General features: G+C 41.6%; 1 protein-coding gene across 2 annotated transcripts in view; it reads left to right on the top strand.

Annotated features, from left to right (window-relative positions):
• tmem117 (transmembrane protein 117) overlaps positions 1-13425 on the top strand; it is a 269354-nt gene extending 255929 nt beyond the window's left edge. For both annotated transcript variants that reach the window (XM_055650707.1, XM_055650708.1), the window contains exons 7-8: positions 4925-5054; positions 10252-13425. In XM_055650707.1, the coding sequence (XP_055506682.1) occupies positions 4925-5054; positions 10252-10952 (831 nt within the window). In that variant the 3' untranslated portion in view covers positions 10953-13425. The remainder of the gene's footprint in view (positions 1-4924; positions 5055-10251) is intronic.
• Positions 13426-23187: the final 9762 nt, after the last annotated feature.

Raw genomic sequence — 23187 nt, 5'->3', positions numbered from 1 at the left:
AAACAAAAGGAAAAATAATTATGTGTGACATACAACGTGTGGTTTAACGTAATGCCTGCTGACGTTAGCGGCAGATTCAAGGGGGGAAATTGATATTTATGTGGGGAAATTTGCATAAACATGGATACATTTGTGAAGAAAAAGGCAAGAGAGAAAGTGGCAGCAGATGGAGCTAGACAGTTTCTTTAGTATAGAATACGTTTATTGTCATTGCACAATACTGTGCAACAAAATTCCATTGTATCTCCTTCGGTTTAAAAAGAACAAACACAACAGCCATTGACTCACATATACACTTATCAGTAAAAAAAAATAATAAATAGGTATTAAAAATATTTTAAAAGAATATTGCGCATTATCTTGCACCCCGAATTATATTGTGCTTCCCCCAGTGTTTGTTAGAATTAAGTTATTTTATCGCACATGGGTAGAAACTATTTTTTAGTCTACCGGTGCGAGCCTTCAGAGACCTGAATCGCCTCCCAGAGGGTAGCAGAGTGAAAAGGTGATTGGCAGGGTGGGATGTGTCCTGCTTGATGTTTGTGGCCCAGCCCAAGCATCGGGCCCTGTATATGTCATCCAGGGAGGGTAGTTGAGCCTTTGTGATGCTCTTTGTGCAGTTTTTATAACTCTCTGCAGCGCCCTCCTCTCAGCCACAGTGCAGCTAGCAAACCACACCAGGATGCCATAGGAGAGGATACTTTCCACGGCGCACCGGTAGAAGGGCAGCAGCAGCGGCTGTGAAACGTTTGCTCTCTGCAGAGACCTCAGGAAATACAGCCGCTGCTGTGACTTCTTCACGAGAGTGACGGTGTTCGTTTGCCATTTGAGGTCCTGGGAGATGTATATACCCAGGAACTTAGTGTCAGTGACTCTCTCCACCATGTCTCCTTTGATGTAGAGAGGAGCTAAGAGGAGCAGGTTCCTCTCTCCTCTTCCTCCTTAAGTCAACAACCAGTTCTTTTGTTTTTGTTGGGTTGAGTACCAGGTTATTTTTAGTGCACCAGACAGTCAGTTTTTGGACTTCATCTCTGTAGGCAGACTCGTCGTTGTTATTTATCAGCCCCACCACAGTCGTGTCATCCGCAAACTTGATGATCCGGTTTGTGCTGTGTGTTGGTGTGCAGTCATAGTAGTGAACCAATGCGGACATGGTGAGCCAAATGGCCTTCTTCTCTGCTATACCCATTGTATCATTCAATGACAATATGAAATGTTGCATTTTGGCAGAATAATTTAAAATAAAATACAGAAAAGTTCTGAGCTTGGGAGGACTTTAGAAAAATGTTCAACCTGCAAAGTGCACTCACCCATAAAATTCATACTAAATGTAAAATCTGAAGATAATTTTTGTGATGAATATTTTCATTGGAAAGTAATATCGATTCATCCATCTAAATAGACCTGATTAAATTTATTCTGCATCTGCTTTATATGAAGAAGGGAATATTCATGTCATAAATTGAGCCTTGGGGAATGCCCATCCACATTGTTAAAACAAAATTACTGGCCAGAATGATTTATAGCTAGTAATTTTAGCATAGTTGGTCACTAAGGAAAAGCACACCCCATTGAAACAAAGCATAGTTCTTTAAATAATAAGAGTAGCTTGTAAGTACATCAAGGTCTCTTCAGAATGGCACAGGTGGCATGGTGGCACAGTGGTAGAGTTGCTGCCTTACAGCGCCAGAGATCGGGTTCAATCCTGACTACAGGTGCTGTCTGTATGGAGTTTGTACGTTCTCCCTGTGAACTGCGTGGGTTTTCTCACACATTCCAAAGATGTACAGGTTTGTTGGTTAATTAGTGATGGTGTATGGGATCGCTGGTCGACGTGGACTCAGTGGGTCGAAGGGCAAGTTTCCGTGCTGTATCTAAAGATTCAGATTCAGATTCAGATTCAATTTTAATTGTCATTGTCAGTGTACAGTACAGAGACAACGAAATGCATTACAACGAAATGCATTACTAAACTAAATGCATTACTAAAATGCATAAACTAAACTAAACAAAACAAAGAACAGTAATTTCTGAAGGGTATGCTCATCATGCTCTCAGGGAAAGTGGAATACACTAAATGTAATTTCTGGACTTCCACATGTCACAGCAAGATTAGCGAGCTAATAGCCTTGCTGCTGAAATGCTGGTCAGATATTACTTTTATGGTCCTGTTTATACTAATGATCTTACTTTACCTACACACTTCCCATGTTGATCTGAAGAAAAGTTAGATCATAGGGATTAAAAAATCAATTTCAACACAGAAATCCTGTCAGAAATGTCTCTGAGAGAGGCCGATTGACAGAGGTTCCATTGGTCTTTATCAAACTGTAATGGCAGATGATAGGAAGGGGGGATAAAAATCAAACGGTACTGCAGAAAGCAACTGCAGAAACTGTGCATACTCACGGAATACAATAGGAATTGCTGGGGGAAATGAAGAAATCCTGAACAGTTCCCAGATTGCTGATTAGTAAAATCAAGTATGTTTGCATCGATCATAAGTCTATTGGCCAGATTGCTGCTCAATTAAAAAAAAGCATGTTTGCATTGGTTATATATCTATTCATAGTAACCTGTAGCAAGCCTCAATTTTGAATTCTTAGATTTATCCTTCATTTTCAGCTTCAGTGCAAGCAATATTATTATTTCTTAAATGTATTGCTAGATAGCTTTGATACATCAAGGTAGGTTTCAGGTCAGATTGCCAGGTTTAATAATTTGGTTGGTGTACATTAATGTAATGTGTAGTTGATGGCATTTCTTATTATGTTCATTTTCCTGATTCTGTCTGTATTCTTTACCAAGCTGTTCAAATGGTTGAAGAATATTTTTGGGGCTCCTTTCCTAAGCTGACGTGTAGATAATTTGTCTGTAAGGCACTGCTTCTCTCTCTGTAATAGAAGTATTTGCCAATGGACATTGCCGTCATTTGGAATTTTGGGACAGTTTTATAATTGCCTCTGCACCTTTTGGAGCTGGAGAGATTACTCCACATGCCATATCTAATTGTAACTACATAATGTAGTTACATTGGAAGAATTATGACGGAGACAGCAGGAAGCCAGATTTTTGGGCTGAGTTCTCACAAATCCAATATGCTTGTAATTGTGTAAATAAATGGACCTGGGCCTTCAGTTAAATAAAACATTTGATGGGATCATTAAATTCAATATACCCCACAATTCAATGAAGGACTAACCCGTGTCTGCTGGTTCTTCTGCCAAAACCAAATCAACGCCATGGTGCCTGATAGTTGCCAACATTGCAGCAGGCAGCCAGCACTGTTGTGTGGCTGCACTTATGAAAAAGGAGCACAATAAGAAACTAACCCAATTTGCTCTTCCTAAAACCAGTTTGCACTATGTAAGTGGGGAGGTGCAATGCTGTTGTAGTAGTTGGCAGATTTCAATGATCACAACTATACTACAGCACAGATGCCTCACACTGTTTCCTGCAGAGTTTGAGGACGAGAATTAATCCCCAGATGCGAGGATGGGTTCCAGCAGATTGCTTATCTGCTCATCTTTTAACAACCTGTCCCTCCCTGCATGCCCTCGTCTCATTCTCCCAGTGCTGCTGCGTGTCAAGCACAATGTGTGTTGGAGAATCCTAGTCAAGTCAGTTCAAGTGGAGCCTGGTTTATTGTCCTATGTACATACGGTGTGATACAGTACAATGAAAAATCTTGCTTACAGCGGAATCATGGACACATAGACTCAGGCCTAAGTCAAGAAACAACAGGTTTGTGCTTACACTTTGAAGTCGGTCTTTCCATGCCTGCCTGCACACATTAGATTTTGTTAGCTCTGGAATATCAACTCTAGAATCTATCAATATCCAGCAGAAATAAACCAGTAACTAACATACAAGTAGTTGATGTTTGCTTTAAATAATCCTGGAAGTAACCATGATGAGTCCCTGAATAATGTGAATTAATTTTCATATTCCTGGTTTATCCACTTAATTAAGGCTGACATTGTTGGTGCAATTCATTATTCCCTTCAATGTGCCAACTGTCAGAGAAAAAGAGTGTTTGAAGATTCGAAACCTCAACCCTAGCACCAAGTTCAAGATGTACCAAGTAACAGTGATCTCTGCCCACCTGTATGTTTTCCAGACATGGACAATCTGTAGTAGCCACCTCAAAATGTTGGAGGAGTATTATCAATGCTGCCTGTTCAGAATCTTCCAAATCCACTGCAGGGTAGACAAATCAACGAGAGTGTCATCGCTTGGAGCAGAGTCCCCAACACTGAGACTGCTGATCATGCTCAACCAGCTCCAGTGACTGGATTGCATTATTTGCTTGCCTGATATCATTACTCCTAATGGAAAGACTCCTCATAGAGTCCAATGCATTGAACAATTTCCAGTGGGCCACCCTTGAAGCATTCTTGAAAAATGTAACATGCTCATCAATTTATGGGAATACTAATCCAAGATTATTCCAATCGCAAAGGAGCACCTGGGGAGGTATCTAACATTTCTGGTTAATTGACAATTCTGACTAATTGAAACAAATGAAAAAATGATTACTTTGCTGTATGTTGATTCATAATTTTGAGTGATGATATACTGAAATATTTCAGTATAATTATTCAAAAAAAGTCCTTTAGAATGGACTTTATAAGTTCATTAACACTTTGGACTAAGACAATATTTTGTCTCGATATGAAAAGTATGTATAGAGTTATTGGCGCAGTAAATTATTTATTTAAAAAAATACAATTAACCAGAAGGAATACAAGGAGCAATCAAAAATGGAGGTGTCACTAGGGACAGGCATCTCATATTTTAATATGTTCAATAGAAGAACAATATGAAACAAGGATTTCAGGGCATCTGAATAGGTTTCTCATTTATCATATCCACTAAATTATTCAATAGTTTGGTGACAATTATTTGTGTTTTCTTTTCTTAGGATTGGGAGTTTCCACAGTTTATGGGAAATTTGGAAATCAATCTTCCTGGTCTTTCCACCTCACATATTCAATTAAGACTGCCTCACTTCAAGAAGTTATTCAAGAATGAATACACCATTTGTATCACAGGTACGAACGCTATGTAGAAAATAGTGGAGGTAGGATTTGTAATAGAAATGCTTAAACTTAGTACTGAATTATGTCCAATTAATTATTATCCTGCTGACTGGAGAATATAACTGCCCTTACTCACTGTTTGGTGTAATAATTGATTCTATGAGACATAAAAGTAGGTGGAATTGTAGAATGGCTGTCAAATGATGCAGCAGGGTATAGAGCAGTTGGAAATTTGGACATGTAAATGGCAGATTATGTTTAATTTGGATAAGTGTGAGGTGTATAATTGGGAGGTCAAATATAGTGATAGAGCTTCAGTCCATCTTGTCCATGCTAATCTAGTCTCCTTCCAGAGTTAGTCCCATTTGCCTGCAGTTGGAGAGTATCCCTCTAAATCTATCCTATCCAAGAACCGGTCCAAATGTCTTTTAAACATTGCAATTGTACCCGCAACTACCACTTTATTTGCTAGCTTGCTCCATGTACTCACAATCCTCTAGAAATCAGCCCTCCGGTCCCTTTTAAATCTTGCAACTTTCACCTTAAACCTATGCCCTTTAGTTTTAGACTTCCCTATCCTGGTGTAAATACTGTGGCTATTCGCCTCATCATTGCCCCTTGTGATTTTATGTACCTCTATAAGGTCACCCTTCACCTCCTATGCTCCAGGCAAAAAACAATCCTAGCCTATCTTATAACCATATAACATATAACAATTACAGCACGGAAACAGGCCATCTCGGCCCTACAAGTCCGTGCCGAACAACTTTTTTTTCCCCTTAGTCTCACCTGCCTGCACTCATACCATAACCCTCCATTCCCTTCTCATCCATATGCCTATCCAATTTATTTTTAAATGATACCAACGAACCTGCCTCCACCACTTCCACTGGAAGCTCATTCCACACCGCTACCACTCTCTGAGTAAAGAAGTTTCCCCTCATGTTACCCCTAAACTCCTGTCCCTTAATTCTGAAGTCATGTCCTCTTGTTTGAATCTTCCCTATTCTCAAAGGGAAAAGCTTGTCCACATCAACTCTGCCTATCCCTCTCATCATTTTAAAGACCTCTATCATGTCCCCCCTTAACCTTCTGCGCTCCAGAGAATAAAGACCTAACTTATTCAACCTATCTCTGTAACTTAGTTGTTGAAACCCAGGCAACATTCTAGTAAATCTCCTCTGTACTCTTGTTGACATCCTTCCTATAATTGGGCGACCAAAATTGTACACCATACTGCAGATTTGGTCTCACCAATGCCTTGTACAATTTTAACATTACATCCCAGCTTCTATTCTTGCCCCTCCTTATAACTCAAACCCTCCATTCCCAGTAACAACCTCAAAATCTTCTTTGCAGCCTTTCCAATTTAATGACATCCTGAGATGCAATTATAATGCAAGAGGAAAGTATGCAGTAAATGGCATTGATGCACATAGCTCCTCCCTGATAGTGGCAACACAAGTGGGTAGCATGGTTAAGAAGACCTTGGCATACTTGCTTACATTATCAGTTGGGGCACTGACTATATAAGGTGGGAAGTAGTGTTGTGGCTATAATAGGGTACATTTGGAGTAATGTGCGCAGTTCTGGTTGCCACATGGTAGGAAGGGTGCAGAGCCTTTGAAGGGATGCAACACAGGTTCACCAGGATGTTGCCTGGTTTGGAATGCTTGAGCAATAAGGAGAGTGTGGACCAACTTTGATTGTTTACCCTGGATGGTTGGAGACTGAGGGATAACCTGATAGAAGTTTATTGAATTATCAGAGGCACAGATAGCATCGATGGCCAGGTAGACAAAAATGCTGGAGAAACTCAGCGGGTGAGGCAGCATCTATGGCCAGGCTCTTTTTCCCAGTCAAGTACTGGAGGGCATGGATTTAAGGTGAGATGGGGGAGTTTAATGGAGATGTATGGTTCAAAGTTTCAGCCTGGGAGTAGTTGGTACTCAGACAACATGTTGTCATGGGAGGTGATGGAAGCAGACAGGATAGTGACATTCAAGAGGCAATTGGACAGACAAATGAACAGGCAGAGAATTGAGGGATATTGACCATATGCAGGTAGTTGGGATTAGTTTAGTTTGGTTTCATGTTTACCCCAGACATGGTGGGCTGAATGGCTTGTTCCTGTGCTGAGCATGTGCTATGATTAGAATACTGATTAAAAAGTTACTGGCTGGATATTTGAAGTTACTTTCATTTTGTTTTTCATCTTGTGGAAACAAATGTATTTGGTAAATTGTTATTGGTGAATTCTGTCCAAAGATAGGGACAGGAACAGCTTCTAGTGCTAAATGAGTGCCAAGATATTAGTCACTGACTGTGAACCTAAAATATGGATTGATTAGTGCCCATTTTAAAATGCAAATGTCTCGCAGAATTAACTTTAACCTGGATTGATTATTCCTGAGTGACATAACGTCCAAAGTGAAGTTAAAAGTCTCGACCTGAAACATGGCTTATCCTTTCCCTCCACTGATGCCGCCTGACCCACTAGATTACTCCAGCATATTGTGTTCTACTCTTCCAAATACTGTCCATGTTAGTCCAATGTCAGATGTGGCATCACTATTCTGGACACAACTGGCTCTGGCCTTAACAACATAAAATTGGAGCTCAGTGCTGCAAACTATGATCATCATACAAGTTGAAGTAACTTTGTATTAATTTATGGGTTTTAATTGATTGTTAAAGATGGAGGCTTGAATTAGCAACTTCAGAATTCACCAGAATTCAAACAGCTTCCAAAACCTAATGGTCAATGCTTTTTCCGGCATTTAGTTGCTGACACCCTTTTACCCGGACGTGGTGTCGAAGGACGAGAAGCCGAAGCAAAGAATTGAAGCCAAAAAACCGAACGGAAACAAAGCTGAAACGCCAACTAACCGAAAGGGCGGGACGCCTAAAAGCCAACTAACCGAAAGTGGGGAAACTTACCGAAAAGCCGCTCTGCCGAAACACCAACTCACCGAAAGGCTGCGTCGCTTACAAGCCAACTCACCAAATTGCCGCTGTGCCGAAAAGTCAAATAACAGACATGACGTTGCCTGCGGCGGCTGGACATCAGCGATTGGTCCAGACCCCTACGTCCATCACATCACTGGCTGGTGGAGACGGGATGGTGGGGGTCATTTTCCCACACAAGCCATAGGTGACTGGGCACTCTGGACCTGAGCACCAAGTTGTAAGCGGCCGAAGGAGCGCATCCCTCGGGACAGCCCCCACTGTCACGGCCGCCCTCCGCTTCGTCTCCCCTGTGTGGCTGCACTGTGATGGACTGTGTGTCAGCAGTGCCGGGTGGAGCAGAGGTGAAAGATCAGCACCTTCCAACTATGTAACCAGCTGCCGCAAGCCCTTCCCATAGGACAGGGTCGGCATTAAATATCAAAAAGAGTTACTGATTTTTAAAAACAAAAATGTTAGAGGTGGCGGGGAGGATAGCAGGAGCGATGCCGCCAAGGAGCGATGGGCGATGCCACCGGGGGGGGGGGGGGGATAGTGGGGCGATGCCACCGGGGGAGGGGGGGGAGTGGGGGCGATGCCACCGGGGGAGGGGGGGGAGGGGGGGGGGCGATGCCACCGGGGGAGGGGGGGGGGATAGTGGGGCTGATGCCACCGGGGGAGGGGGGGGGGATAGTGGGGCTGATGCCACCGGGGCGACCCTGGCTCAACAGCCTATCCGGCGCATTAATCCTGACCGCCGGCCATCTGGGAGTCCAACTACCGGCAGCAATCAGTCGACTGTCGCCATCAGCCGACCGACACACAGCCCATCACAGTGCGGCCACATGGGGGAGATGAGGTGGGGGGCGTCCGTGGCAGTGGGAGAGTGGGGGCTGTCCCGAGGGATGCGCTCCTTCGGCCGCTTACAACTTGGTGCTCGGGTTCAGCGTGCCCAGTCACCTATGGCTTGTGCGGAAAAATGACCCCCAACCTCCCGTCTACATCGGCCAATGATGTGATGGACGCGTGTGTCTGGACCAATCGCTGACAAGTCCCGCCCCTCTGCGTCGTGTCTGTTATTTGACTTTACGGCCCAGCGGCCATTCAGCGAGTTGGCTTGTAGGCGACACAGCCTTTCGGTGAGTTGGAATTTCGGCAGAGGGGTCTTTCGGTTAGTTTGCTTTTAGGTGTCCCACCCATTTGGTTAGTTGCCTTTTAGGCGTCCCGCCCTTTCAGGTAGTTTGCTTTTAGGCGTCTCACCCTTTCGGTTTGTTGACGTTTCTGCTTTGTACGCTTTTGGTTATTTGGCGTTTCGGCTTCGTTTCCATTCGGTTATTTGGCTTCTACTTCTTTTCTTCGGCTTCTCGACCTTGGACGCCACGTCCGCACACGTGCGAAATGGGGTGATGCAGCTGGCGCCATTCCATTATAAAGGCTTTGTTATGGCCATGACTAGCCAGTCTGAGTGGGTTGGAGGCTTCAAGGCAGGAGAAAAGGCTTGCCCATTCCCAGACTCTACCGTCTAGTTTTCAAGCAGCTGCAGCAGATTTCTACTGTACTTCCTAATGTGTTGCTTACTGTTGCAACAGGGACTGCACTTATTCATCGATTGTTTCATCTTCTTGGCTGAGGAGCATGTGGCACTGGGATTTACTAGCATGGCTTCCCGTGAGCGCAGGTTGTTAATGAATGCCACAGTGGCAGAAGACTCCTTCATCCTGAGGGAGTTTGCATTCCTGCACATTTTGGGCATCTGGCATAGTACAGTGGTTTGGATCCTGCAGAACAAAGCCAATCCCCTACTTCCCTGGCTCCATAAATCTTGAGCTCTGCAATCACATTATCTGAGCAAATTCTCTGTTTTTTAAGTCATGACTGTTTTTAAGACCTTGCTGTATGCAAAATAGTTGATATATTCCTTGCCAGTGACAGCAATGCAAGGGCATATGATTTAGTTCAAAAAGCTGACAAATGAAAAGTCTGTGTACATTGGCAATCTGAAGTAAGACTTTTAATACTCAGACAGTGAGCTGCATTAATGGATAGAAAAATCAAGCTTCATACAATTCTCAATAAATATTTATGTTTTAGTGGAATAGAGCATGCATATAATTTAATTTCTTTGGAGACAATCCATATTTTGCACATAAAAATTGCCTTATTGATGCAAAAATTAACGCAGTTTTTTGTCAGTTTGAAGAAAATGTTTTTAAGCAGGGTTTTCTAAGAGAATCTTACTGTTATTCATCACATTTGTTTGCAGGTAAATGGTTTAACTATGGCATCATCTTTCTTGTATTGATTTTGGACCTGAATATGTGGAAGAACCAAATATTTTACCAGCCAGCGGAATATGGTCAGTATGTGGGACCTGGTCAAAAAATCTACACGGTGGAAGATATGGAGACATTAATGGATTTAAACAAAACCACTCTAAATTGGGAATGGAGGTCAACTAATATTAACACAGTGACTAACAGGACCTATGTTCATGGTGACATGTTTTTGCACAGCAGGTATACAGGTGTCAAACTTGGAGTCAAGTGTCTTGCGTTTGTCCCAAGCATCTTGGCATTTATTCTCTTTGGTTTCTTTATCTGGTTTTTTGGGAGATTCCAGAAAAGCGAATTAATTAACGATGAACAGGATAATTTGTATATAAAGATCAAAAGGAAATCACCATCTGAATTTAGCAAAGATTTAAATGATCCTGGAGAAGAAACACCAAAGCCTATGACTATAAACATTGAATCACCAATGTCCACAGGGACGGAGGTGGCCACAGTTATTGTCCACAGCACTACTCCTGCTTCACCTACTGAAGACCAGGGCACTTTCCTCAAGGATTCACAAAGCAACAGTACAGTTGACACAAAACCGCCTTCTGAACCTCTGCCCCCTCCTATATTGCCTGACCGACTGGCAAAAACAATAGCTGACCAAAATGGTGAGACGAAGACTTAAATCAAGCACATGCCTTAAGTAGGAATTTACTTTTTCATTTTTACACATTTATAGATCTTTGTACATTTTGTGTTGGTGTGTCACTTTGACTTACAAAATACTGACCTAGGTTTTAAAATAAAACAGAGTAACTAATAATGTACTGTAGGTGGTGGTTCTGCAATGGAACAAAGTCACTTTTATTTTTTAAGAAAAGCATAATGTTGTGCCTATACCTAGACATTCCTATGTAGCTTGCCTTTCGCAATAACACAAAGGTTTGTCTCAATGCTGTATTAAATTGTACTGTAATATTGTATTAATCTCTATTGAGGTTAAAATGATAAGTACTGTACATCGTGCCTTGAGAAAATTCATTTTGTATTCTATTGTCTCAAGGAAGTTTTAAAAAAAATTGTAGATTTTCACCTTCACAAAATATAAAATATTAGCAGTTCTTGAATATCTAAAGCGATTGCTTCTGAGACCATTGGGGTATACCTTGTGCTTTGCTGCATTCTTCTGAGGCAGAAAATATTGCTGGGAGTGTTAATTATGATCACTGCATAATTGGTAATGGTGTGGATAGTAGTGACGGCTGAACCACACGTGAATAAAGATTTGTTGATTAACCTCTTAATTTTGCTAAACAGGCAGTCTGCCACAGAATGCAATGATGGTTGTGGAAAGAGACACTGCTGCCCTGTGTGCACAACAGTAAATGAGTAGAATATATATTAAGAATTGCATTGTACCTCTGTATACTGAAGCACAACAACTGTCTGTATTGATATATACGTCTAGATACTCGAATAAACAGTGAAATCTTTTCACCTTGTGTTCCTTTTCTGTTTGAAGCTTCACTGAGATGATCTTTGACAGTAATCCCCAACCGGGTGGCGTCAGTAATGGCTGCCCCGCCAACAGTCTGTGTGTCCCTTCCTTCTTAGTGCTGGAGTAACTCAGTGGGTCAGCCAGCATCGCTAGATGTGCATATGGAATGAGCTACCACAGGAGGTAGTTGAGGCAAGTATTGTGGTTACATTTAAAAGGCATTTGGGCAGGTACATGAATAGGAAAGATTTAGAGGAATATGGGCCAAAGCTGAGGGATGTGGGACAAATGGGTGTAGTGTAGATGGGGCACTTTAGTCAGCATGGGTAGGGTGGGCCAAAGGCCGTGTTGCTGTGCTGTTTGACTCAGTGACTGAATCTAGCTTGGATGGGGCTTCTTGGACCATGGCCGAGTTTGGGTCGCTGGGCCTGTATCCGTGCTGTATGGATCTATGTTCCAGTGGCTTGAGGTAGCTTGTAAGAGATGCTGACAATGACACAGAGATGCTTGTGCTGGAATTCCAATCATTTTCTCCTTAGTCTTGTCAGTAGAGTGTGTTATCACAAGAACAAGTCTGTTTGAGATAAGCCACTTGGCATCTGGAGAAAGCTTTAGTGTATTTATCTGATGCTGGGATTTGAACCAGGCTATTTCACCCCTTGGTATCCACCATATCACTTTGTTTATTCTATTCTGGCTATTAAATCTTGAAGCATACACAAGAAGAGTTGTGAGGGATGATTGGAAGTGGAGTGCAGGTTAACTCTGGTATGTTTGACATTTAGATTACACAGTGGATTAGTGGGATGGTCAGCACGGTGGTGCCACGGTAGAGTTGATGTCCCGCAGCGCCAGAGACCTGGGATCGATCCCAACTACGGGTGTTGTCTGTACGGAGTTTGTATGTTCTCCCTGTGACTGCGTGGGTTTCATCTGGAAGCTATTTCCATTCACCCACCAGTTTCCTCCCACACTCCAAAGGTGCTGGCTCGTAGGTTAATTAGAAATGGTCGCTAGTGTGTAGTATAGTGCGAGTGTGCAGGGTGAGTGCTGGTCACGGGATGATCCAGTGGGCCGAAGGGCTTGTTTCCGCGCTGAATCTCTAAACTAAACTAGTGCACCTCTTTTGCCATTTGTTGATTTGCAGTCAGTTCAGGTGCTGTGGCATTCATTCACTTTTATTTTAGTATGTGTTAAATGTATGTTATTAGTTATTTTTAGCTTGTTTTATGAGGGGGGTGGGGGTTGAGGGAAACTATTTCTAATCTCTTACCTCGACGGAGATGCAATTTTTTCTGTGTTGTATCTCCATCCGCACTGCGGCCTAACATAGAGGTGTTGACGGCCTTTGCTGAAGCCCGACTTTTGAGAGCTCCACCACGGGTGCCTGCGGACTTAAAATCACAGAGCTCGTGGTCTCTAGTCACAGACCAACTTCGGGAACTCCAAGCCGCAGGAGATTCGACCGCCCCAACGCGGGAGCTTCGATCGCTGGCTGCGGAAGCTTTGATCACCCAGATGGATTGTTTGACTGCCCCGACCGTGGGAGAATAAAGAGAAAGAAAATTGGACTGTTTGCCTTCCATTACAGTGAGGAATGTGGGGAATCTTCTGTGGTGGATGTTTGTGTTGACTTTTATGTAGTTGTTATCTTGTTGCTTTTTTTTCCATATGGCTGTACGGTAATTTGCATATCACTGCACCTTAATCGGTACATGTGACAATAAAAGAACTTTGAAACCTTTGAACTTGAATGATAATTAATTTGTTTGGTTCTAGCACTGTGGAATTGGGGGGGGGGGGGGGAGGTGGGGGGTTGATGGGGGGATGGAGTGAGTGGGGGGGGGGGGGGGGGGGGGGGAAGGGGGTGGAGTGGGTGAGGGGAGGAGGGGGGATCAGGGGCGTCACAACAGGAACCCGTCAGCCACGCCTGCGCAGTTGGGGTCTATGCGCGAGTGGTGGAATATTGCGTTGGAGGACCAGGCCTCACATGTGAGAATGGGACCCAATGGGTCCCACTAGTCTAGTAATATCTATAAAATACATTGCAGTATCTCACAAAGGCTTCCCCAGCCGCATCTTCCAAAACTATATCCAGTGCCAGGAGGAAGGATGGAAGAGCAGATACATGGCAGTGCAACACTTACAAGCTCCATCCAAACTTTGAAACATAAAGTTATTTCTTGAAAAATCCTGGAACTCTATACCAAACACCATTATCAAATCATAGAAAATCAAATCATAGAACATTAGTCAGTTCGCTGCAACATTTTCAGGAACAATTAGGGATGACACTAGATGATGAATGCACCAATTAAGTCTACACCCTTCCAAAGTCAAATAGAAATGTCTATTGTATGTCCATAATGGTTATTGCACTGTTGATATTTAGGTAACAAACATGTATTTAACCAAAACACTTGAGTCTGAACCACAATTACTTACTTGTGTGTAAAGACATATCAGGACATATGAATGAGTTTGTTCAGAAATTTGGATTTAACTTTAAAAATTATTCCAGGCATGTGTTGGCCAGTGTTGGCCATGACCAGGTTACCAGAGAGCCAGATGATGATATTCAGATATTCCAATGGGTGCTTATATGTCCAATACTGCTGATATTACCAAATGGCAAGCCTGAAAGACATCTGGCCAATGATTGGCACCTTCCATGGACCTTAATTAAAAGGGGCCTAATCATTGTGAACAAAGCTTTCACTTATTTTTAACAAAATGTGGGTATCAATGGCAATGCTAGTATTTAATACCTATCTTTATTTGTCTTCAAGTTTAATTTAGTTTAGTTTATTGTCACGTGTACAGAGGTACAGTGAAACACTTTTGTTGTGGGCTAACCAGTCAGTGGAAAGACAAGGAGGTGATTGTGAGATATTTTCTTGAACTTATATATGACAATTTAATGCTGTCTTTTGAGCAATGGAGCGATAATACTTTAATGTCGTGGAAGCTGACGTGCAGACTGTAGTGTTCCTGCTTTGTGGTATAGTGAATGGATTTGCAAGTTGAATAATGCACAGGTTGTTGGTCCATTTTACAAGGATTCTAGGTCTTGCCATCGACAGTTAAGGGCCTGTCCCACTTGGGCGACCAAATCCGCGAGTTCTGGTGAGTTTGCCCCCGACTCACACTCGCAGCATAGTCGACACGAGGTCTTTGTAACTCTCCTTCAAGCTCGAGAGTGGTCTCTGCGTACTCGAGGCCTCAGCTAGGTCACGGCGGTTTTTTCAATATGTTAAAAAATGCCCATGAGTAAAAAAGGGTTGCCATGGGAAAAATGTATACTTTATTATTCATAAGTTTAGTCGTAGTAGGTTGTAGTGGTGGTAGTAGGTCACAGTAAGTCAGCATGTTGGTTGTAGGTAATCGAGGGTAGTCGAAGGTAGTCGTAGATAGTCTTCATCATAGTCGAAGGGAGGTCGAAGGAGGTCACCTTCACTCTCCACTATTCGGTGTCCAATTTTCCCGAAGTTAGTCGTAGGTAGTCGTAGCTAGTCGAAGCTGGTCTTCAACATAGTCGAAGGAGGTGGAAGGAGGTCTTCTACATAGTCGAAGGAGGTCTTCAACATGTCATTTTTTCAAACTCTTCTAAACTCTCCAATTAGGTCGCCCAAGTGGGACAGCCCCTTTACTTGAAAGTTCAATTGCAATGGCCGATCACAGATTAGAAAACACATTCGAATACCAATAAAATTAAGTCTGTCAACCTATCAGTAGTATACTTTAGTTCTTTAAAAGCCCCCTGCAGGCCATATGGCCCATTATAGTTCGGTCAGTTATGTGAAAGAGTTATCCATTTATTTCAATTTTTCTTTCTCAGTTATTTTAAATGGCAATGTTCTTTATTCTGTGCATTGCAATTTTAATACATGAGCATCTAATACGATCTTGTGCTGTTGATAACGTCAATGTATTGCAATAAAAACTGTTATCTTTTCTGAAGCATCTGAATATTATATTTTATTTAGTCTTTTACTTACTTGCACAGGAATAACTAACCTCTTATTTTTCTGATATTGTAACTTTGAGTATAAATTAATGATCACTTTCCCTTTCTACGAGTCATCTAATCAAATTAGAGGTGTAGCACAGTGCAGTAACTGAAAGCAAATTCCATCAAATTAGATAATTATAGGGTTCTTTGGTTCGAAAAGCATCCAAATTAATTTGAGTATGCATTAGTTTTCTTGTACAGAGTTCTGTGCAGCAGACAGGGTAAGGAATGCTATCAGTCTTACAGCTGCCTGTTAGTTATGCCACAAGCAATCTTTATCAGTTCTGCAACTGCATCCAACTGCAGTTTGCATGCTTAATCCCTGCTAATCTGGTTAAAACCAACTTGGTTTATCAAATCAGTTTTTTCTCTTGAATTCATCGTGGTAATGGCCAAATTTCTGCCTGATTTAAGATGATTTACAAAGACATTATATAAATCCCCAGAAACACGCAGTCAAGGAGCTAAATTCTGCCTAAAGAATTGTCGACTTTTTGACAATTATTCAATAATTGTTGATTTTGTTGCAACTAGCTACAATAATTATATTGCATTTTATATTTACCGTCCAGATGAAGGACCTTGAATTGAAATGTTGACTTCCATTTACTTCCACAGATGCTGCCTGACCCGCTGAGGTTCCTCCAGCAGCTCTCCTTTTTTTGCATATACAGTGTATTCAGAAAGTATTCAGAACCCTTCAAATTTTCCACACTTTGTTACGTTACAGCCATATTCTAAAATGGTTTATAAAAATGTTTTATCATCAATCTATACACAATACCCCATATTAAAAAAACGAAAACAAGTTTTTAGAAATTTTTGCAAAGTAATTAAAAAGAAATAACTGAAATATCACATTTACATAAGTATTCAGACCCTTTTACTCAGTACTTTGTTGAGGCACCTTTGGCAGCGATTACAGCCTCAAGTTACAGCCTCAAGCTTGGCACACCTGTATTTGGGTAATTTCTCCCATTCTTCTCTGCAGATCCTCTCAAGCTCTGTCAGGTTGGATAGGGAGCGTCGATGCACAACTATTTTCAGGTCCCTCCAGAGATATTCGATCGGGTTCATGTCGCGTGCTCTGGCTGGGCCACTCAAGGACATTCACAGACTTGTCACGAAGCCACTCCTGTGTTGTCTTGGCTGTGTGCTTAGGGTCGTTGTCCTGTTGGAAGGTGAATCTCCGCCCCACTCTGAGGTCCAGAACGCTCTGGAGCAGGTTTTTATCAAGGATCTCTCTATACTTTGCTTCGTTCATCTTTCCCTCGATCCTGATGAGTCTCCCAGTTCCTGCCGCTGAAAAACATCACCACGGCATGATGCTGCCACCACCGTACTTCACTGTAGGTATGGTCTTAGTCAGGTGATGAGCGGTGCCTGGTTTCCTCCAGACATGACACTTGGCATTCAGGCCAAAGAGTTCAATCTTGGTTTCTTGGTTTCATCAGACCAGACATTCTTGTTTAGGTGCCTGTTGATAAACTCTAAGTGGGCTGTCATGAGCCTTTTACTGAGGAGTGGCCTCCGTCTGGCCACTCTACCATAAACGCAGATATAGTTGTTGTCCTTCTGGAAGTTTCTCCCATCTCCACAGAGGAACTCTGGAGCTTTGTCAGAGTGACCATCGGGTTCTTGGTCACCTACCTGACCAAGGCCCTTCTTCCCCGATTACTCAGTTTGGCCGGGCGGCCAGCTTAATGAAGAGTCCTGGAGGTTTCAAAGTTCTTCCATTTAAGAATGGCGGAGGCCACTGTGCTCTTCGGGACCTGCAATGCGGTAGAAATTGTTTTATACCCTTTCCCAGATCTGTGTCTCGACACAATCCTGTCTCGGAGGTCTACGGACATTTTCGTCTTCGAGGCTTGGTTTTTGCTCTGACATGCACTGTCAACTGCGGGACCTTAAATAGACAGGTGTGTGCCTTTCCAAATCATGTACAATTAATTTAATTTACCACTTGTGGACTCCAATCAAGTTATAGAAACATCTCAAGGATATTCAATGGAAACAGGATGAACCCAAGCTCAATTTTGAGAGTCATCGCAAAGGGTCTGAATAATTATATAAATGTGATATTTCAGTTATTTCTTTTTAATTACTTTGCAAACATTTTTAAACCTGTTTTCAATTTTATATTGTTTATTGTGTGTAGATTGATAATACAAAAAATGAATTTTAACTGTTTTAGAATAAGGCTGTAACAAAACAAAATGTGAAGGGGTCTGAATACTTTCTGAATGCACTGTAAATACAGTATATCTCCTTTGCGAGAAAGTAGTAGCACCCAGATATTTTCCTCACAATCCGAATTATTTAACTTCGGATTGTGAATATAAATACCCCAGTTATCATGGTGGTAGATTTGAACTTATGGCTCGTATCAAAGGTTGAGGCAATAGATACAGGCTGTATGGTCTTGAGAGGTCTCCTATGGTTGTGAGAGGTCTCCAAAGAGTCATAGTGTCTTTCTGCTCGCCGCTGAATTTTCAACATGTTGAAAATTTTGGCGACCTATGACGGGTGCCAGCAGTCGACAGTGGGACAGGCCCTTAAAGACTCAACTTGTCAGTCTGTATAAATGTCTTGAATTGGGAAGACAAACATAAAAAGCATAAGGTGCAGAAGATTTTAGATTCAGTGGCTTTAACACCTTATTTCAAATTTTAAGTTTTGAACATTAATTGTTGGTCTTTACTTTCTGGGAAGCAGTTTGAAACATTTCAGGAAGATGTAGTAAATGGCTACTAAGATTTCTATTCAAAATAATTCCATTTTGTGCTATTTCAGAGATGTGGTGTCTCTTGCATCTCGCAACAATCACTGCACTCAGCCACATACATGTATTGCCAAATACGATGCACCTAAAGACATTTTAGTAACCCTGATGGGATTGTATATCAATCCAAATATATATTTATAATAATTTAAAGTATGAACATTTTCACTATTAAAATGTTATGATATGGATAAAACATAAAAATAAAACATCCAACTTCCTACTCATCATACTGATGCAGCATTACATTTTTTTCTAAAATGGCATTATGTCTACATTGTCTGTCTGCACTGCTGACAAGATAACTACCTTCAGAAGCAACAGAAAATGCTAATGGATTTTTATGCTCTTGAAACGGGTTTTAATAACTTCAGTATCTAAGCTTCCCACATTTATATCTTTCATGTTGGAAATTTATTCTCTGCTATGACAAACTAAAACACCAAAAGTGTTCAATTCTGACAGATTTATTGATGAACTTTGCTGAATGAAAATCATAAACTGGATGAGCAAACTGAACTTGATTTAATGAAAACACTGATACAGAATCGGCTTCAAATGCTGTCCGCTCATACATCTCAAACCTTTTAAATCTCAATATATAAAACAGTGAAGAGCTTACATTTTGTGTGGGAAATTCATGTTTGAATTAATGCTCCCATATTTTTGCTGAAATTTATTACTGGTTGGTTGATCAGTAGAAGTCATAGAGTGATACAGTGTGGAAACAGGCCCTTCAGCCAAACTCACCCACACCGGCCAAAACGTCCCAGCTACACCAGTCCCAGCTACCTGTGCTTGGTCCAGATCCCTCCAAACCTGTCCTATCCATGTACCTATCTAACTGTTTCTTAAACATTGGGATAGTCCCAGCCTCAACTACCTCCTCTGGCACCTTGTTCCTTACACCCACCACCCTTTCTGTGAACAAGTTACCCCTCAGATTCCTATTAAATCTTTTCCCCTTCACCTTGAATCTATGTCCTCTGATCCTAGATTCCCCTATCTGGGCAAGAGACTCTGTGCATCTACCCGTCTATTCCTCTCATGATTTTATACACCTCTATAAGATCACCCCTCATCCTAATGCTCCAAAGAATAGAGACCCAGCCTACTCAACCTCTCCCTATAGCTCACACCCTCTAGTCCTGGAAACATCCTCATAAATCTTCTCTGAACCCTTTCAAGCTTGACAATATATTTCCTATAACATGGTGCCCAGAACTGAACAAGATATTCTAAATCCAGTCTCACCAACGTCCTTATACAACTGCAATCTGACCTCCCAATTTCTATACTCATTTTCAAATTAACAATCAAGGTCTTAAAATGAAAGGAAAAGACTAAAACTGTGATTTGAAGACAGCATTTCAGAATCTTTTTTAAGGGCTGGAGTTATCATCAGTTTATAAGCACTCCCTGTGTTCCGTGGTACATGGTTTACCAAAATTAAAAACAGGATGTGCGAGTAGTGGAAGAGAAGGTAAAATATTAATCTTGCAACGGAAGTATAGCCAATTTCTGAAATAGATGGCATCACTTAAATGGTTGATCACTTCTCCTGAAGACTCTGATTTAATCTCTTCCTGGCCTCTTGATCTGTCTCAACACTTTTGGAGCCAAGTATTATTTTGTGATGACTGGCAGCTTTGCTTGGATATTTTCAAGCCTGTTATATGAAAACTGTTCAAATATATCACTCAAGATTGTGAACTTTTCTCATCTTACATACGACTGGAGTAAGAAGAAAAGCCAATGAAGATAAAATATAAACACAGTTTGGGAGACAAATGAAACATTTGTTTTCATTAAAATCTTGACACGAAAGTGATATTATACCAAATAAACTTCCATGATAAAACAAAATGGAGATATAAGATGAATATAAAATACAAATTAAAAAATGTATTCAACTCAATTGGGTAGATCATTGTATCTAATGAATTTGTTTGGACATATATAATGTCTAAAAATTATTTCTCTCCATCCGTTTCATGGCACATGAAAGATCTGGGATCTAACATCAATTGGTTCTCCTTCCGCAGACCCTGCCTGGCCTGCTGAGTGTCTTTGGTATTTTCTGTTTTGTTTCACATTTCCAGCTTTCTGGAGTTCTTTGATTTCAAATTATACTTGAATGCTCTTTTTTGCTTGCCCTTCATTTTGAAACATTGCATTTCTTTCCTTGTCACCTTTGTGTTATTAAATTTCAGAAATGCAGCCTCTACTCACTGGAGTTTAGAAGGTTGAGGAGGGGACCTCATTGAAAGGCATAGATAGAGTGGATGTTTCCACTGGTGGGAGAGTCTAGGACCAGAGGTCATAGCCTCAGAATTAAAGGGCACTCTTTTAGAAAAGAGGTGAGGGTAGTCAAAGGGTACGTAATCTGTGGAACTCATTGCCACAAAGTGCTGAGGGGGCCAAGTCAGTGGATATTTTAAGGCAGAGATACACAAATTCTTGATTAGAATGGGTGTCAAGGGTTATGGGGAGAAGGCAGGAAAATGGGATTAGGTGGCAAAGATCAGCCATAATTGAATGTGTAGGAAGGAACTGCAGATGCTGGTTTAAACCGAAGATAGACAAAAAAAAAGCTGGAGTAACTCAGCGGGACAGGCAGCATCTCCAGAGAGAAAGAAAGGGTGACATTTCGGATCAAGACCCTTCTTCATATAGCTTGTTCTTCATCTTAACAGAAAATTGCTTGCCTTCCTACTTGCAACTTGGATGTTACTTTCTATGAGGTAGACACTCTGTAAAATGACAATTCCTACACAGGCACTTACCTGGGTCTCTCTGGGGAAGTCCAAGGTTGCTGTGGTTGAAGCCAATGGCTATGACTATCCAGTTCCGCTCCTGTAGGCTCCTCGTGGAGCAACATGATGTTAAGCAGAAGTCCCATCTCTCAGACTGGTGGCCCTGCCTGCTGAATCAGTATGGACTTAAATCTGACACATGGAAAGCAAGATTGCATCCGCTGTTGATCTGTTGTGGTGGTGGACAAATTGAAGTGTGTCCAAGTCCTTATTAAAGCAGACATCGTAACCAACCTCTTAAAGCAGTTCATCATTACTGAACACAAGTTCGTACATTTGGTGGTCATTAAGGCGTGTCACTTTGTTCTTCTTGAGCGGTATTGTTATCTGGAGATTGAAATTGTGAACCATGAACGAATATCCACCAAACCCTCAATGAACTGCCATGCCAAAATGATTCTTTTAACTTCTGTTTCCTATCAAGTTAAATGGGTCTCTGAACATAATTTGTTAATTTTTTCCCCGATTTAGCTTATTGGCGAAATTAATTTTAAATCTTGCTGGAGAGATTTAATATGTTTTTATTGTTATTTTATTGCTTTTGATGCCACAGCCCTCCCACATTCCCTCATGCGAGCCGCATAACGAGCAATTCAAATCCACTAAATGTGTGGTTTCATATATCTCTATGTGTAGCTGAAAGGATTTTGAATGATTCACTGGATAAAGTGTTCTCACGTATTATTTTCAATAAAATCTCATACTTGATGCCCCACTGTGTCACCTGACTTGTAAAGGCTGCTGATAGCTGATTCAGTGTTGTTTTGAGCTGTGCATCCCTTTCAGCAAGTGCTGACCATCTCGTGCTCCGTAAGAAAGTTCACTTCTATTCCCAAGTCCCAGCAGGGTAGCCTCTGGGTATTTAGATCATGAACAGCCTTGACAGCATGAAAATATTTTCACATGTCTTGGCCATCAGTGAATTGCATGATCTCCTGTCCTCTATCCATTCACTAGCTAGTCGGCAGGTCCGTTTTCTGCTGGATCACAGCCTTCTGAGGTCTGTAGAGCTGCTACCTTTCCCTTGAAGATTGGAAAAATTTCCAAACTAAGAATGCTTAGCATTTATGATTAATTAGCTCTACGCACACAGACCTATCCATCTTCATCAAATCAGTCTTCAAGTTTTCAAATTTTACAACTAAGGGTTTCTCGACAAGTGATAATGATGGTAGACTAGGGCAGTGCAAACACCGAGGACACTGGGTTCCTGATGTTTGGAGGCATCACATTGTCTGTGAGATGCTGTCATAGAAGCACTCATTTTGTCGGGTCCTTGGAATCTTCAACATCAGTTTTCCTCTGCCAATATTGCTGTTGTCACGGTTGTTTTTGGAGCCTAGCTGGTGAAGAGAACATTTAGGTAGTAGTCAGTCCAATAGTCATTGGTGTCTGACATTGTGCAGCACAGCCTTGAGGCTAACCATAGGCAATTATATAAACTAACAGGCTTGTGTCTATATCAGTAGGTATGAGGTCTTGTGCTTTTCTCCATGGTGAAATAGGATGTTAGGTATTATCATGCTTCTAGTTATTTTTGTTTGGATGAGGACATAGTAGAAATTAGCTTTCCCTATTCCCTCCTTGCCAGAGGATCAAGTCTGATTCTGCCATTGGGGTCACTCAAGGAGAGATCTGTTTATTTTCCCTCGTGTGCAGGGCATGGTTTTCAAGATCAACTTGTCCATGGGAGAACTATTGTGGACCAGGCCACAGTTAATCACAGCATCCAGATCACTTGGGAAGGTGGGCCACAGAATGGCAAATAGAATTTAAGTCTGAAAAATGTGAGGCGTTACCCTTTGATATGTC

Source organism: Leucoraja erinacea, chromosome 19 (genome assembly GCF_028641065.1).
Source record: "Leucoraja erinacea ecotype New England chromosome 19, Leri_hhj_1, whole genome shotgun sequence".
Classification (NCBI taxonomy): Eukaryota; Metazoa; Chordata; class Chondrichthyes; order Rajiformes; family Rajidae; genus Leucoraja; species Leucoraja erinaceus.
Note: the sequence above shows the minus strand (reverse complement) of the source record. Positions and strands in the feature narration are given on the sequence as shown.